A 14462-nucleotide genomic window follows, 5' to 3' on the forward strand; every position below is an offset into this window, starting at 1 on the left:
TAATGCATACAAAATTTAATAAAATGATATTTCAATAATTATATCCCAATATTAATGTCATACCGAATCAAAATTATCGACATAAAACTGTAACTGAAGTACCAGTACAAATTTAGCTGGCATCTGCGTAACAATATTGATAAATTATTCAGCGAGCACCTTCTCAAACATTTCTAACATGTAAGCTGCAACAAAGTCAAATCAAGTTAAATTACATTTTAATTTTAAAATTCTCAATAAAATAATTTCTGCGACTGCTGCTAGTATTACACACTATCTTAGTTTCTCAGACATGACATAAGCAATACCTCATTCGATATGTTCAATCTAAAGCAAATCACCCTGTAAGTTTCCAATAGACTGTAACTGATTTCTGTCCTACAGTTCCTGCTGGAATGCCTATTAGGCCCACTCTGTTGGGGAGCAGAGGGGCAATCTTGCTGAACCAACTTCCAAAATGTAATAATGTTGAAATATGATGGATATCAATACAAATGTTTCTATGCTCAATCAATTTATGTTAAATAATTTTATAATGTAGACAAAGTCACTCAATGGAATAGAGAGAAAAAAGGAATACCATGTGATATAGGTACAAATGTTCCACAATTTCTCCTTTCAACAATAAAATTAGCACTAAATCAGTAATAACTGTTTTACCGTGTTAATATTATGGTAAATATTAATACAGTAAAGCAGTTAAATTATCGTTAAAAACATTGCTAAAATTGTAGAAATTGGGATTATCTCTGCCTGGAACCAATGCTTCTATGTAACGAGTTTTTGCCAGAATTTACAAAAATATGGACATCAGAGGAAACACAATTCAAGGCTGCCACAATGAAGCCACTGTTCATTACGAAAGTTAATTTTGATTTCTTTAATTTCCTGAAGAAGAAGAAGAAGAAGAAGAAGAAGAAGAAGAAGAAGAAGAAGAAGAAATAATTTTATGGAAATTCTTTCACCAGAAAATTTTGCTGGAGTAAAACTATCACTTCAAAACTTGTTTAGAAACTTAAGAAGTAAACCTACATGATAGATCATCTTGTACTGTATGTGTTGTAGTTGACATGTTTCACTGACATCATTAAAAGCAAATAATCTTCTATCTAATATATAAAAGTGAGTCTGTGTGTGTTTTTTGTATGTATGTGCATGTATGTATGTGCATGTATGTATGTGCATGTATGTATGTATGTATGGTCTCTATACAAATTCACATGATGTGACTAATATTTACCAAAGTTTGCACATTAACGTACGCCTTCACAACCTGGAGAAAAACATAGGCTACACGTTTTGGCCGATATTTACCAAATTTTGCACACTTAACCTTCAAAACCAGGAAAAACCATAAGCTACATTAGAACATGAACATACTACCCTCATCCGCAAATCATTAAATGCAGTCATATTTGGTTCTGGGATACAAGCGATAAATGAAGTATGAAGAATGCAGGCAACAGCATAGCATCTCGAAAGATGTTCAACACTGTTAATAATAAATAGTGTCTGCTATCCTTCGTTTACTTAAAGATCCAAGCTTGTACTAATTTGAACCATTCTGTTACATTTACATCGACCTCTTTTAATGTTATTCTGTACAACACATACTATAGTTGAAACATGTAGCCTATATAAATTCTGATATTGCAACAAGATCAAAATCTTCAAAATAATAAAAAAAAACTTGATGCTTGAAAAGATACAATACATCACCACATAAAGTCATACACAAGCTGTAGATCTAATGACATCTGAACAGGCTCAATGTCGTCAGCTTATTGCTAATCCTACTTATCAGGAGAACTCTCACACATCATAACAAATGGGTTAAGTACCTCAAAACAGTGGCTCGATTCCCGTCAGCCTGCCAAAGTTGTTAAGCTTCAAAGTAATGTTATGTATCTGGTGGAATTTTGAAGATGTGATTCACTGGGAGTTTGTTCCAAATGGACATCCAGTAGTTAATGCGGAGCTTTATTCTCAACAGCTAAAACAATTTATGAAGTTTTGAGAGGTACCTGTACAGTATTAGTTAATCAAAATAGAATTCTCTTGCAACAGGACAATGCGAGACCCCATATTTTTGGAGGGGGGGGGGGATGAAACTGCTACCACATCCGACACATAGTCCGATCTTGTGTCTTAAGATTACCAAGGTCCACTTCCTGCGTGGAAGAAATTTTCAAAACTTGGAAGCTGTTAAAATGGGTATCACCAAATTCTTCGCATTAAAAACCAGAAACTGGTGACAACTCGCGGAAAGGGGGCTCAAGACCATAAAATGTAATGGCCTTCACTTTGAAGATTAGATTCATTTCTTGTCACAACACACTCCAAATAAAATGTTGTTCCAAAACCGATATTTCTATGTCTATGTCTATTTCATATATTACATAGCTATAACGCCAATCACTATCAAATCTAAGAAACTTTACATTATGACTTACTGCAGCAGAGAGGAGGAGGAGAGGCAGGGGGGAGGGAGGGGGAGGGGGAGAGAGAGAGGGAGAGAGAGAGACATTGACACAGTAGGCTACACACATGAATTTTAGATTCCAACGCAAATTCAAAGACCTCAACGTAAAGTTTAACATGTTATTATGATATCTATGCCAAGTAATATATTTGTTAATTAAGAGGACTCTTTGTCCTCCATATTCTAGACTCACGATTGTATTGCAGAAATCAGTGGTCTGCACAACGTGAAGGTGGTGTTTCCACCGGTAGTGCGGATGGGAGGGGAGGCCACCCTGCTCTGTCTGTATGACATGGAGGGCGAGCCCCTCTATTCCGTCAAGTGGTACAGAGGGAACCACGAGTTCTACCGATACATGCCCAAGGAATCGCCAGCCGGTCGCATCTTCCCCTTTGAGGGTATCACTGTTGACGTAAGCTATGCTATGCACTTATCTGCATGTCATGTATGTATGAATCTTTAATACAACTTCTGATGTTTAATTTGATACTTTCACAGTGTCAGACATCCTGTGTTTTAACTGCAGCACATCAAGAGAACCTAACTCCTGGGTACGTTACCCTGAGGATGGCAGGACAGCTCTTGCTAATGGTCCCTTCCCCTTATAATCAGCTCCGAAATGTTTGATGCCTCTACATTTGCGACACGGTGCAGCGCCTCAACTATATGATTTCTCGATTTCAATTCATCTCTATTACAAGTAAATCTATACGCAATACTTTCAGAATTATTTTATTAGGTCCTCTGTTTGTGTCACTTGGTTTCACATTTTAAACTTATAAGCGCCTATTGTTTTCTCCCCCCTACAGGAATTAAGAACAACGCACTCGTTCATAACTAATTTCGTGTTTCAGCATACTTTTAGATAACCATCTATAATTAGTTTCGTGTTTCAGCATACTTTTAGATAACCATCTATAATTAGTTTCGTGTTTCAGCATACTTTTAGATAACCATCTATAATTAGTTTCGTGTTTCAGCATACTTTTAGATAACCATCTATAATTAGTTTCGTGTTTCACCATACTTTTAGATAACCATCTATAATTAGTTTCGTGTTTCAGCATACTTTTAGATAACCATCTCCAATCTCGCATCCATTTCCTATAAGCTGAACACCACTTTTACTCTCTGAAAACCTAGCATGGTTTGCAATAATGGAGTCATTAACACAATCATCATATCCTAATTCTTTGCCTTATCATTGTCAACTTTGGTGGCAAAGTAAGCTTATCTGTTATTCTGCTGAACATCTCCAGCTGTCTCTGAAACGACTTAACAATTTCTTGCCCCTCACTCTGAAAAAGGTGCTTGATTCTACTTCAATTATGCCTCATTTTGATTACTGTAAATCTTGCTTTCTGACATCAGCAACAACCTAGGACTAAAATTACGAGTTCATAATGCATGTCCCCATTATATATGTGACCTTCGCAAATCAGATCATATCATTCCAACTTTCGAAATGTTATCTTGGCTTCGAGACAGAAGAAAGATGCATTCACTATGTCTCCTGCACCCCTCTGTCCTCTCACCAAAACCTAAACACCTGATTCTAGCTGTACCTCCACTTTCGTTATTCTTCATGTAATAATCTACTATCCGTCTATGGAATTCCCTACCCTCTCTTATCAAGGACTCCAGTCTCCAAAACAGCTTAAGTTTATGCTTACCAAGTATCTTGTAACAATAGCATCTAAGTTCTAAGAATAATATGCTAAGAATAATATGCTATACAGTAAGGTTAATTCTCGTAAATGCTAAAATACATCTGTTCTTCAAATATGTCATGTCAAAATCTGAAATGTTCTTCATAATATAATTGGTAACTTGTACAGTTTTGTGTTCCTGATGTAGTGGATGAAAAGACTTCACAGTCTTAACTTCATCAGGTAAAAATAATGCATTTTGAATCTTGCGTACACGTAAAAATAAATTCTAAAAAAATGATTTTCCGTGTTAATTATTAATATGGCTTCATGATTCTTGCACATTGCTGGGACAAATTTTGCTAATGCAACTGTGTCACTTTTTCATGATGCTATAATCAAAACTGAAGATGAGGACGCAACTGTAGTCAAGTCTTCCACTGGTATCGAAGTCAATTGAAAAACTGAATTCCAGGAAAGATTTTTCTTCCCGTTTCAAGATCCTTACATATCCTTCTGGGGTTCATTATTTTGGAGAAGTATTAAATTTGCTATGCTGTCCAACAGCACAATTTCTTGCCGGTGTGCGCGCGTGTTCACATTCTGCTGTTGAAATTATCAATGTGTTCACTAAATCAAGCAAAGATTTCAGAACACTTTGATTTTGGAGTGATGCAGATTGTGGAAACCACGAATACATTCTTCTATATCTTTTGGTGTCATGCTGAAAATTCTTCCTTGGTTTCTAGTGGAAGTCTACAGTAGTCACTTGCTATTATCGAGAACTTCTAGATTTGCTTTCTGTGTCTGTTCCTCATTTTTAGAGTGATATGCAACTATCATGTTGTCAGGTTAATAATCACATGTAAAGGAATATTTTGACAGATACTTAGACAGCTTTCACACCTTCCTCATATTCGAAGACACAGAATAAAACACACGAACTTTGGTTTCTAACAGTTTATGAACATATAGAACACTTCTGTAATTTCAATGACAGTTTCTCAAAATCTAGCAAGGCATTTAACATCAGACCCATGTTCATTACGAAAAATTCCAAGTGACTGTCATTTTAAGTCCTTTGCAACTATCTTTATCTTAACTTTCTCTATTTCCGTCATTACTAGATGCCTAAAGTGGCTCATATTCATACCATACAGCTCGAATAGATATGGTGCTTCGAGCAATCCACTGAACTCCTAGTACTTGTCCGGTAGCTTTAAAGAACGTCTGGGTACTGCAGTTCATACTGTGTGAGACAGAATACAAAAGTAAAGTTTATCGAAGCAATGTTTAATTTGTTAATTTACTGACCACGTCATTGATTGTTAGCTCCAAATCATGATTGCCACAGTGACAGACGAGGACATGCGGAAACATCTTCAGCAACATTACTATTATTCCTTCCCAACATATTTGAAACACTGTCCGAAGCAAAAGAAACTATTTTTGTTGCAAGAGACACTCTGTCGTCACACCGTATTTATACAAGCAGTTTAACATTGCATATAAAATATTCTTTACACAAGTCTCACTCAATTCCACTAAATCACAAAAGAATGTACTGGGTTCAGAAGAATCGGAGAAAACAGTTCTAATGCAGGTAGGAAGACTTGTTTTCTTAATTTCACTGACAGATTCTTCAAATCATTAATATCATTACTCCAATCTTTAAATTGCGAGTTGCTGTATGTAGATTAAATACATTGACTTTCAGTGTTTCTGAAATCTATTTCACAATATCATCACATGAGTGATCAGACTGAAGAATTCTACCCATTCATAGTCTGCATATGCCTGTTCACTGTTCTAAAGATATTGCACACATTTTCGTGATATGCTATTTTTGTGTGCAAAAATGTTCATTGCTGCTTGATGTGCATTACTGTTTTTCTGATCAAATATTTTCTTCCGTATTGATTGCTTCCTTTTTTTCATCACTATCACCAAAACACTAAACATTGCAAGCTTCTGCAAGACTCTAATTTTATTCTGAAACATCAACTGCACTGTTATTAATATGTGTAATATCGCTGTCAGTTTTCTAATTACAAATCCCTCTATGTGTTCATTTTTCCATTTAGGTTTGAACCACTTAATATCTTAAAATCTGGCATCCAGAGTTTACAATAATGGAAACAGGATATTAGCCTTAAGATGATACACACTTCTTTAAGGAAAAAGTCGCGCAGTTGAGGCATGCAACTTCCTTACTTAATGACTTGCTATGTCAGCAGTTCGCAAGCAAAGTTAATGTGCCTGCCGCCTTAACTACAGTCTGTGTGATAAATAAATAAAGTAATTTAAGCAGGAGAGGGAGCTCAGAGCTTAGCTACTGTATGACATGCCGACATTATTACTTTAATGGGTTGTTTTTAAATAGCATACCAGTATGAAATTTGCTAGTGCCGAGAAGTGTCGGTATGGTATACACACCAGTGTATACACGCCCATTTCGACCATTGGCAGATATATAGAATAAGTGAAGTAAGAATAACATGGGCTTAGGAAAAGCCATTTATGTTTTCACTGTATATTCTCTGTAAAACTGAAAGACGACAATTTAATCTAGAAACCCATATTTTATTTATGGACTACATAAAACTCCTTAATAAAGTGGTAAGGAATAAATTGTGGCACATAATGGAAAGAATGGGTTACCCTAACATCTAATAAAGGCCTTAAAGGATAATATATGCAGGCATAAATATAGTTTTAGGTCACTCTATTAATAGATACAAGAACAAGTTGGCCTGGATGGCGCAGGCAGTATAGCACTGGCCTTCTGTGCCCAAGGTTGTGGGTTCGATCCCGACCCAGGTCCATGGCATTTAAATGTCAAAGGTTCATGTCATTAGATTTAATGGAATGTAAAATAACTCCTGCGAGACAAAATTCCAGCACACCAGCGACACTGATGTAACCTCGTCAGTTGCGAACATTGTTAAATAAAACATAATTAAATTTATTTACAACAAAACTCTGAAAGTAACAAAAAAGATTGGCATGGCACTACATCGAAAGACTGGATAGTGCAGCCAGAAGACGACTTGAAACAAGATGTGAGTGGTACATCACCTGTAGCTTCTAGAGGCCAAAATAAAGCTTACAGAATTGCAGTTTCCTTCAGTCGAAAAGACACAACAAACAACCCGGACTTCTGGCTGGGAGGAGTGACTTGCTCCTATCCATTCCGACAGTACAAGCTGTCATGATGCATTTCAGATCATGCTGGTGAAAACCTCTCAGGGAAACATTTAGAACAAATACATATAAACATCATACAAAACAAATTTACTCATCATTTCAGTGTTGAAACGTCTGAAGCATTTTTATTTGCAATATACTGGCCTGTGATCTAAAACAGAAGCAATAAAGAAGTGTATGGTTAAAGCTGCCAAATTAATCTAAGTAAAATACAAAAAATGTACATGTGGAACTGATGACCACATGAAGAACACAATAAAAACCAGATTTGACTTCGTTACTTATTTTTTAACCTTAGATGAAACAATTCATACGAAGGTGTAGGTGTTGCTTCATCACCAAAGCAGCGTGGAAACTAGTAACATGTCTTTGATGGAACTGGTTTCTGTTGTTACTGATAGCGCACCAGCTGTGTGAAGAATAGCTGGGATTTGTTGTTTGCTTCAAAACCTGAATTGCAAGCATCACACACCAAGAACTTTATCTGCGAAAGAAATAAATTTACAACAAAAACAATTAAGTTAGGTCTGAGAAGTTTGGGTTCTCATAATTTTAAATAGGTCTGTAGTGGACTGCAAACATATTTCCACATTAGTGTATGAGGATTGGATAAACAAGCTTCTACTGTACTTTCTTATAATTTGTCATCAATTCGTTCTATTTTCGCTTCTTATATATTTTACTGTCATTACTATGCTATATAACACAATACTCAACAATCACAATAATACGCATTACATGAAGTATCTTTTCAAGTAGGTATGGATCGAACTTTTCCCACTGCTGGTAATGAAAAACGAAAATCACAACATTTGCGACATCGTCAACTTCAGGTGAACATGGACTGATGAGAAGTGTATTCTGTACGCTGTTTGACTAACCCAAATTCAAAACACAAAATTCTATTTTCAATAAGCTCTGGTCAGAGAAGTTAAAAACAGAATTATTTAGCGTAGATTTAAATTTTGGCCTGTTGAATTTGTTGGAGCAAAGTGAAATATGTTCTGACATGAAGGATCCTATTGCAGCCCTCCTTGAAGGAATTAGATATGAAATTGCTAGCAAGAGATTTGAGAAGTTTTCCTGGATCTGTGGATATTTTTATCAGAGCGAGGTGAGTAGTAAGGAACAATGATCTGTATTGAATTAGAAAGTTAACGTAATGTATGCAACAAAATTTGGGGTAGATGCAGAGTCCATACAGTTGAAGAGTCCAGGGGAAAACACGTTTAGTCACATTTTGCAAATTTTTTAGGAGAGCGCTTACAGACTGCAGTGTAAACCTTTCCTTAATATGCTTATAATGTTGTTGTTATTTTCTAATGCCAGGCGTTTGACAATAAAGTCATTTGACCTCTTGCACTCCAATATTTTTCAAAGATATTATCATGACCAGCCACTGAAGCACAGATTTTGAGGTGTTCCGAATCCATTTCTTGGTTTGAGTTGCACAATGGGCAGTTAGGGGACTGATATATTCCAATTCTATGCAGATGTTTGGCCAAACAATCATGGCCTGTTGCCAATCTAAATGCAGCTACAGACGATTTTCGTGGTAAATCGGGAATTAACTGTGGATTTTGATGCAGAGAGTTCCATTTTTTCCCTTGGGATTGAGTTATATGCTTATTACATTATATGCTTATAATGTGGAACCAAGTGAGTTTTTACCCTGTATGACTGTGGGATATTAAAGATCCCAACTTTAAATGTCAGATTCAATTAAAATATAAAAATTACTAAATTTGAAATAAACGTGTTTTCCCCTGGACCTTTCAGCTCCATAGTATTGCTCTAATTGAGAAATAAAACAATCGTAGATAGTTCAGAAGAGTTGTTGTAGACTGGATTTTTTCAATTGCTTGTGATGAGCGAGATCACTCAGTTGGTCAAGCGAATTTAGCAGTTTGTAAAGACCCCAAGAAGAAGGCTACCTTTCTGTTCACCTGAAGACGAAGATAGAACCAGTCTTCGAAACTTCACGATTCTCTTTTTCATCACCAGAAATGGAAAAATTCCAACCTATATATATCTTATAAATTGTTACAGCATGATTATTAGACTTTGGAGTTTTAGATCCTAAAAGAGGCCAGAAATACGTCCTATAATCTAAAAATATCAATTTTAGTATTTAAAATCAAGATCTATCACGTCTTTCAGAATGTTCAATATGGAAAATCCTCAATTTTTTCCTAACACATTCGGCTTTCGTTCCAAACTTTATCCTCAACCATTCCTGAAGCACATTTTATATTCTTATCTGCTCCCCATATTACAGAGTCACTAAGCCTTCCATCATTTGTTTCTAGTTTTTCAGTAATTTAAACTGAAATATGCAAAATATAAACTCAATATTATAGAATTTAATTGCACTCTTACCCTAATTAAATATATTTACAGTAGTATTAGCAAAGACAAGAAACAAGAGACACCTCAAACTCGGGAAAATGATGAGTGGAAAAATGTTTCATGTGATGAAGTGTCGCATGATGAAATTGTAAAACATGACAAAGTGTTGCATGACAAAAATGCCATGATGAAAAAAATTCGTACCACATTTCTTTCGAAAGTCGGCGAATTTATTTTACACTAATTTTCTTTTCCTGTTATAATATCGTCATCATTCAACCCAACTGACGCTCATTTCTTCAATTACGATTATTATTAAAAATAATTTTAAAATGTAACATGTAGTATATTTTACAAAGCAATTAGCTGTTCACTACCGCATGTTATTAATGTAGAAACTAGAGAAGTGGAAATAAAGAATGCCGATATTTATTCTTTCAAAGAATGTTAAATGTCTCAATTTTGAATCAATTTAGCCTGAATTTAATTTTTTTAATTTTCAAATATCATATTTATTTAGTTAGTAGATTTACTTCTATTGGCAGAGTTAAGGCCATAAACTCTTCTCTTCCACTCAACCAGTATTAGAACAACAGCAAATTTAAAAGTGGCAGAAATACAGGAACAATATACAATCATTATTAAATTTGCTTTCCTATTAGCTATTTTCTTCATGGAATTACAAAAATAAGAGACAATGCTTATATAAATCACATTTTACTTCAATAATAATTCACAGTATTTTTTGCCAAAAGGATCCCTTTGAACTATTAAAACAGAAGTTTAAGTCCTTTATTTAATGGAATGAACATGCACTATAGCAATTTTGCTATCAGCAGGTGCACAACTATACAAACATGTGTCCTCGTAGTACACTTGCAGTTGTGTCCATCAATACCCATAAGTAACATAGTGAAGTTTCTCTTAGCCACTATTACGATAGGTGCCATCTTTTACAAATACGTATATTAAAGCTACGACACACAAAACAACACTCAACCTCTTTCTCCTGAACATTTTGAATAATTTCATTTATCTTCCAAGCATCAAATGTAACCAACCGTAACAGTAAAAAATTCACCCACTGTCAGCAATTCTTCATAGAATGCAAACTGTTGCCAAGTCCGTGATGCAATTGGCCATGGTCGAAGTGGCACAGATGGCCATGACAAGTGAAATTGTGTTCCCTTGCAGCCAAACAGGGCCACCATTCATGCTCAACCCAAAATACCGACGATACCAAATTTAGATTCCTGTGTCTGAACATTGAATTTAAACGCCAATATGTATAAAAAAAACATTCGTTGGAGCTTCTGGCAGACTAACAAATCTCAGTTGTCAGAACACACACGTGCAAGCAACTGAACGAAGAATATTTTTTTTCCATAATACTGCTTCGAAAACTGTACATATAAGTTTTGTGTTTATTAGTATATTACTTTCTTGTTGATATTAGGTGAAAACTAAAGTATTAAGTCTCCTTCCCTGCCCTGCCTAGTGTTTAACACTATCATAATAGAGCCAATGCCACGAACACTAAATGTGATAAACGTTTTTGCAGCTGTCTGCCTCGAATGCGAACCAGGTGTCTCTGAAGAACATCCCACTACACTTGTCTGGAAAATTCCGCTGTGAGGTCTCAGCTGATGCTCCCCTCTTCAGTACCAAATGCGTGGAAGATGATCTCACAGTGCTGGGTGAGCTATCTCCAAAACTACGGGTCACACCACACTTAATAGTGAAATTTATATCGACACAGAGAGGGAAAGGCAGATTCAATGGCATGCCAACTTTCGAGAGGGAAGTACAGCTGGCAGTCCACGAAGGGCTGTAGAAAAAATTTGTCGCTATTTTCCGTCCATGTTCAATTCGAAATTGAATAGCCCTGCTTTATCTTGAAGGTCGCTTTCATTGCTCTTACTGCTCTGTCTTCGATGTGCTGTCACTTGCAGTGTAAGTCCTAGGAATTTGACTATTTCCAGTTCTAGTTCTCCGCAAGTGAATCTATCGCTGTTTGCCAAGGGTCCTCCTTTTCTGAATTTCATTACTTTCGTCTTGTCCCTGTTTATATCCAGGTCATTTTCCTGGAACCACTCTTCCAGTTTGTTAATGGCTTCTTGCAGGGGTTCTCTCCTTTCCGATGTCAGGATCATGTCATTGGATTATAGCCACATCCTCACTTCTTCTGTTTGTATTCTTTGTATCACGCCCTGCAGGACTCTGTTTGCTGGATTCCTTTGGAATGCATTAGTCTATCGTAAATTCTGATTGTGTTTTCATGGAAGATGCTTGCTATGAGCTTGAAGATCTGACTTTCTGCACCAAGTACTGGTTGTAGTTTTTCCAGGATTTTACTCAAAAGCTTGCTTGTAGTCAACGAAAGCTGCATATGCGTGGCTTTGGGTTTGGACAGGGCTGCACTTATAACTTGGAGTACATGTCCCGCTGCTTCTTCCGGGGATGAAGTCGTGTTGTTCTAAGGGTATCACCGCCATTATGCCGTCATGGATTTTTTAAAGTATGATGTTGTTCATTATCTCGAATGGTGCACATTCCAATGCAATCCCTCTGTAGGATTCCGGTGTGTTCTGCGATCCTTTTCCTTTTCGACTGTTGATTCTCTCCATATCTCCGAGGTTTCTAGGCACTTGTTGTATATGCTGCCCAGATCTTCCCGATATATATCACTGCTCCTTTCAGCAGTTCGTTCCAGATAGTCTGTCCGGCTGCCTTGCGGGGTTCGCTTCTTTCGATCGCCTGCCATACGTCATCTTCTGTAATTCTTTCGTTTTCAGTTAAGGAGTTACGTCCTTCGATGTGATAGTGCGAGTTGTTCTTTTGGAATAGATTTGCGAAATCTCTCTCATACTGTTATTGCGATACTTGGTTCTCCGTGGTTCCAGGACTCTATAGGGTTTTATTTCTGCTTCTCATAGTAATTCTTCTTCATTGATCTGGGTGTATTCTTGCTGCTTTGCTTTCAGGAGCGAGTTATATTTTGTCTTTGTATGCACATAGCTGAGTCTTAGGTTTTCGTCGTTTGTGTCTTTTTCATCTCGTTCAGCTTTTCAAGGACCAAATTCCGTGTTGTGTGTCATTCTCTGTTAAACCAAGGTTTGCTTTTCCTCTTTGTCAGCTGACTGCATCAAGGATTTAGTTAGTTTCTCTATGTTGCCTCTTTCTATTGTGTTCAGTATTTCTTCTTCGTTCATGTTCTGTACTAGTAGTTCGGGGATGATTTTTCTTGGGTTCCATCGCTGTTCATTTTGCTTGTCTCTCTTTATTGATGTTATCTGGAATTCTGCCCTTACCGGGAGATGTTCCATAAGGGGATGCTTGCTGATACTCTGGTGGTTGTTATGCTTTGGCATTTTATCTCGTTTTCGCGATGGAATACAAGGTCTATGGTACTAGAGCTGTTGTGGGAGATGTAAGTGTTGTTTTGTGCTTTGTTGATGAGGGTAAACCTTCCTCTTCCATGAGTTCTAGAGGGGCCTCTGATTTGCTGTTTGACCTGTCTGATGCCGACATATAATATGTTAACCAATTGTCGACCAGACTTTCGTTATTAGTATATTATATATATTGAACTATCATATTATATGTCGCGATATATATCGTGGCCTTAACTGACGTAATAGAAAGCACATCGTCCATTAAATTGTTAATATTAGCTATGTATTTGTAAAGTACTCTATTAATATTACTTTATGGGACAAAATGTCGTGTTTTCTCAAGTTACAGTACATTATAATGTTGTGTAATTATTATCATTATGAGTATTACGTTTCATAAATAAACTGTTAAATACGTACTTACATCATAACAGAAGAGTAATCCTTAAATATGAAACAAATAAATAAAAATTGGGTAGGCATTAAAATTCCAACTATTACCAGTACTACCTTGAAAGCTTTTAACTTCAAAATCCAGCATCTTCGTCAGAGACGGGGAAGTGGTATTGTAAACAGAACAGTCAGCATGAGTACCTACATACAACAGCAACTAAGGTAGTGGGAGAAGCCAAGCAGGGACGTGCCAGCAGGGGAGCTTTGGTGGGCAGGACCTGACCCAAAATTGATTTGAAGCCACTCTTAAGCCCCTCAACATGAAAATGAATATCATATTATGTACTGGTCATCAATTTCACGAAGTGATTACTTAAAGCAGTGCGTAATAATGATTCCGTAATGAACTTTCCAAGAGTACTTAGGTCTCTATTAAGGACTTCTTTGATTCAATTCAATATAAAGAACGTTATAGTTAAAAGGTATTGCGTGAGTTTTTATTATTGCAATTCGACATTTCTATGCCAGAGACAAATACTCTCTTTCACTGTATGAAGACTGGTTGGGATCTACCAACAAGGCATATCGTCAAGCGAGATAATAGACGTCCATATCAGTCAGAACCTCAATCAGAGGTAATCTTTCATTGTTTAGTTTGAAATTATAAGTCGAATTTTTTATGAGTTTTATTTATAGGCCAGTAGCAGTCCGTCCTACATTCTTACAGTTTAACAGTCAAAGAGGCCATGATGAAGTATTCCTAAACCTGCACTGTGATATATGCAGCAAAATATACAGTACATGCTCCAGTATATATTTATCTCATCTAAAGCCTCGAATGCTACAGGTCGCTTGGTCGTGCAGTACAATACAATTGAAACTGTTATGTCTCCATGTGAATATTTGTTTATTTATATGTAATGTGCATTTTTTCATCTACATTGTCCCCTTGTTTTTTGGTGCGCCTATCCTAGCACCTCCCAATTT

The 14462-nt window shown here is 36.4% G+C and overlaps 1 protein-coding gene across 5 annotated transcripts in view; it reads left to right on the forward strand.

Moving 5' to 3' along the window:
* The window catches only part of LOC138713032 (uncharacterized), a 44061-nt gene that overhangs the window by 17279 nt on the left and 12320 nt on the right, over nucleotides 1-14462 (forward strand). For 4 of the 5 annotated variants that reach the window (XM_069844716.1, XM_069844718.1, XM_069844715.1 and 1 more), the window contains exons 3-4: nucleotides 2689-2894; nucleotides 11249-11384. In XM_069844716.1, coding sequence (XP_069700817.1) covers nucleotides 2689-2894; nucleotides 11249-11384 — 342 coding nt within the window. Of the gene's footprint in view, nucleotides 1-2669; nucleotides 2895-11248; nucleotides 11385-14462 lie in introns of all 5 variants that reach the window. The other variant, XM_069844719.1, reaches the window with a different exon arrangement.

Source organism: Periplaneta americana, chromosome 14, assembly GCF_040183065.1.
Source record: "Periplaneta americana isolate PAMFEO1 chromosome 14, P.americana_PAMFEO1_priV1, whole genome shotgun sequence".
Lineage (NCBI taxonomy): Eukaryota > Metazoa > Arthropoda > Insecta > Blattodea > Blattidae > Periplaneta > Periplaneta americana.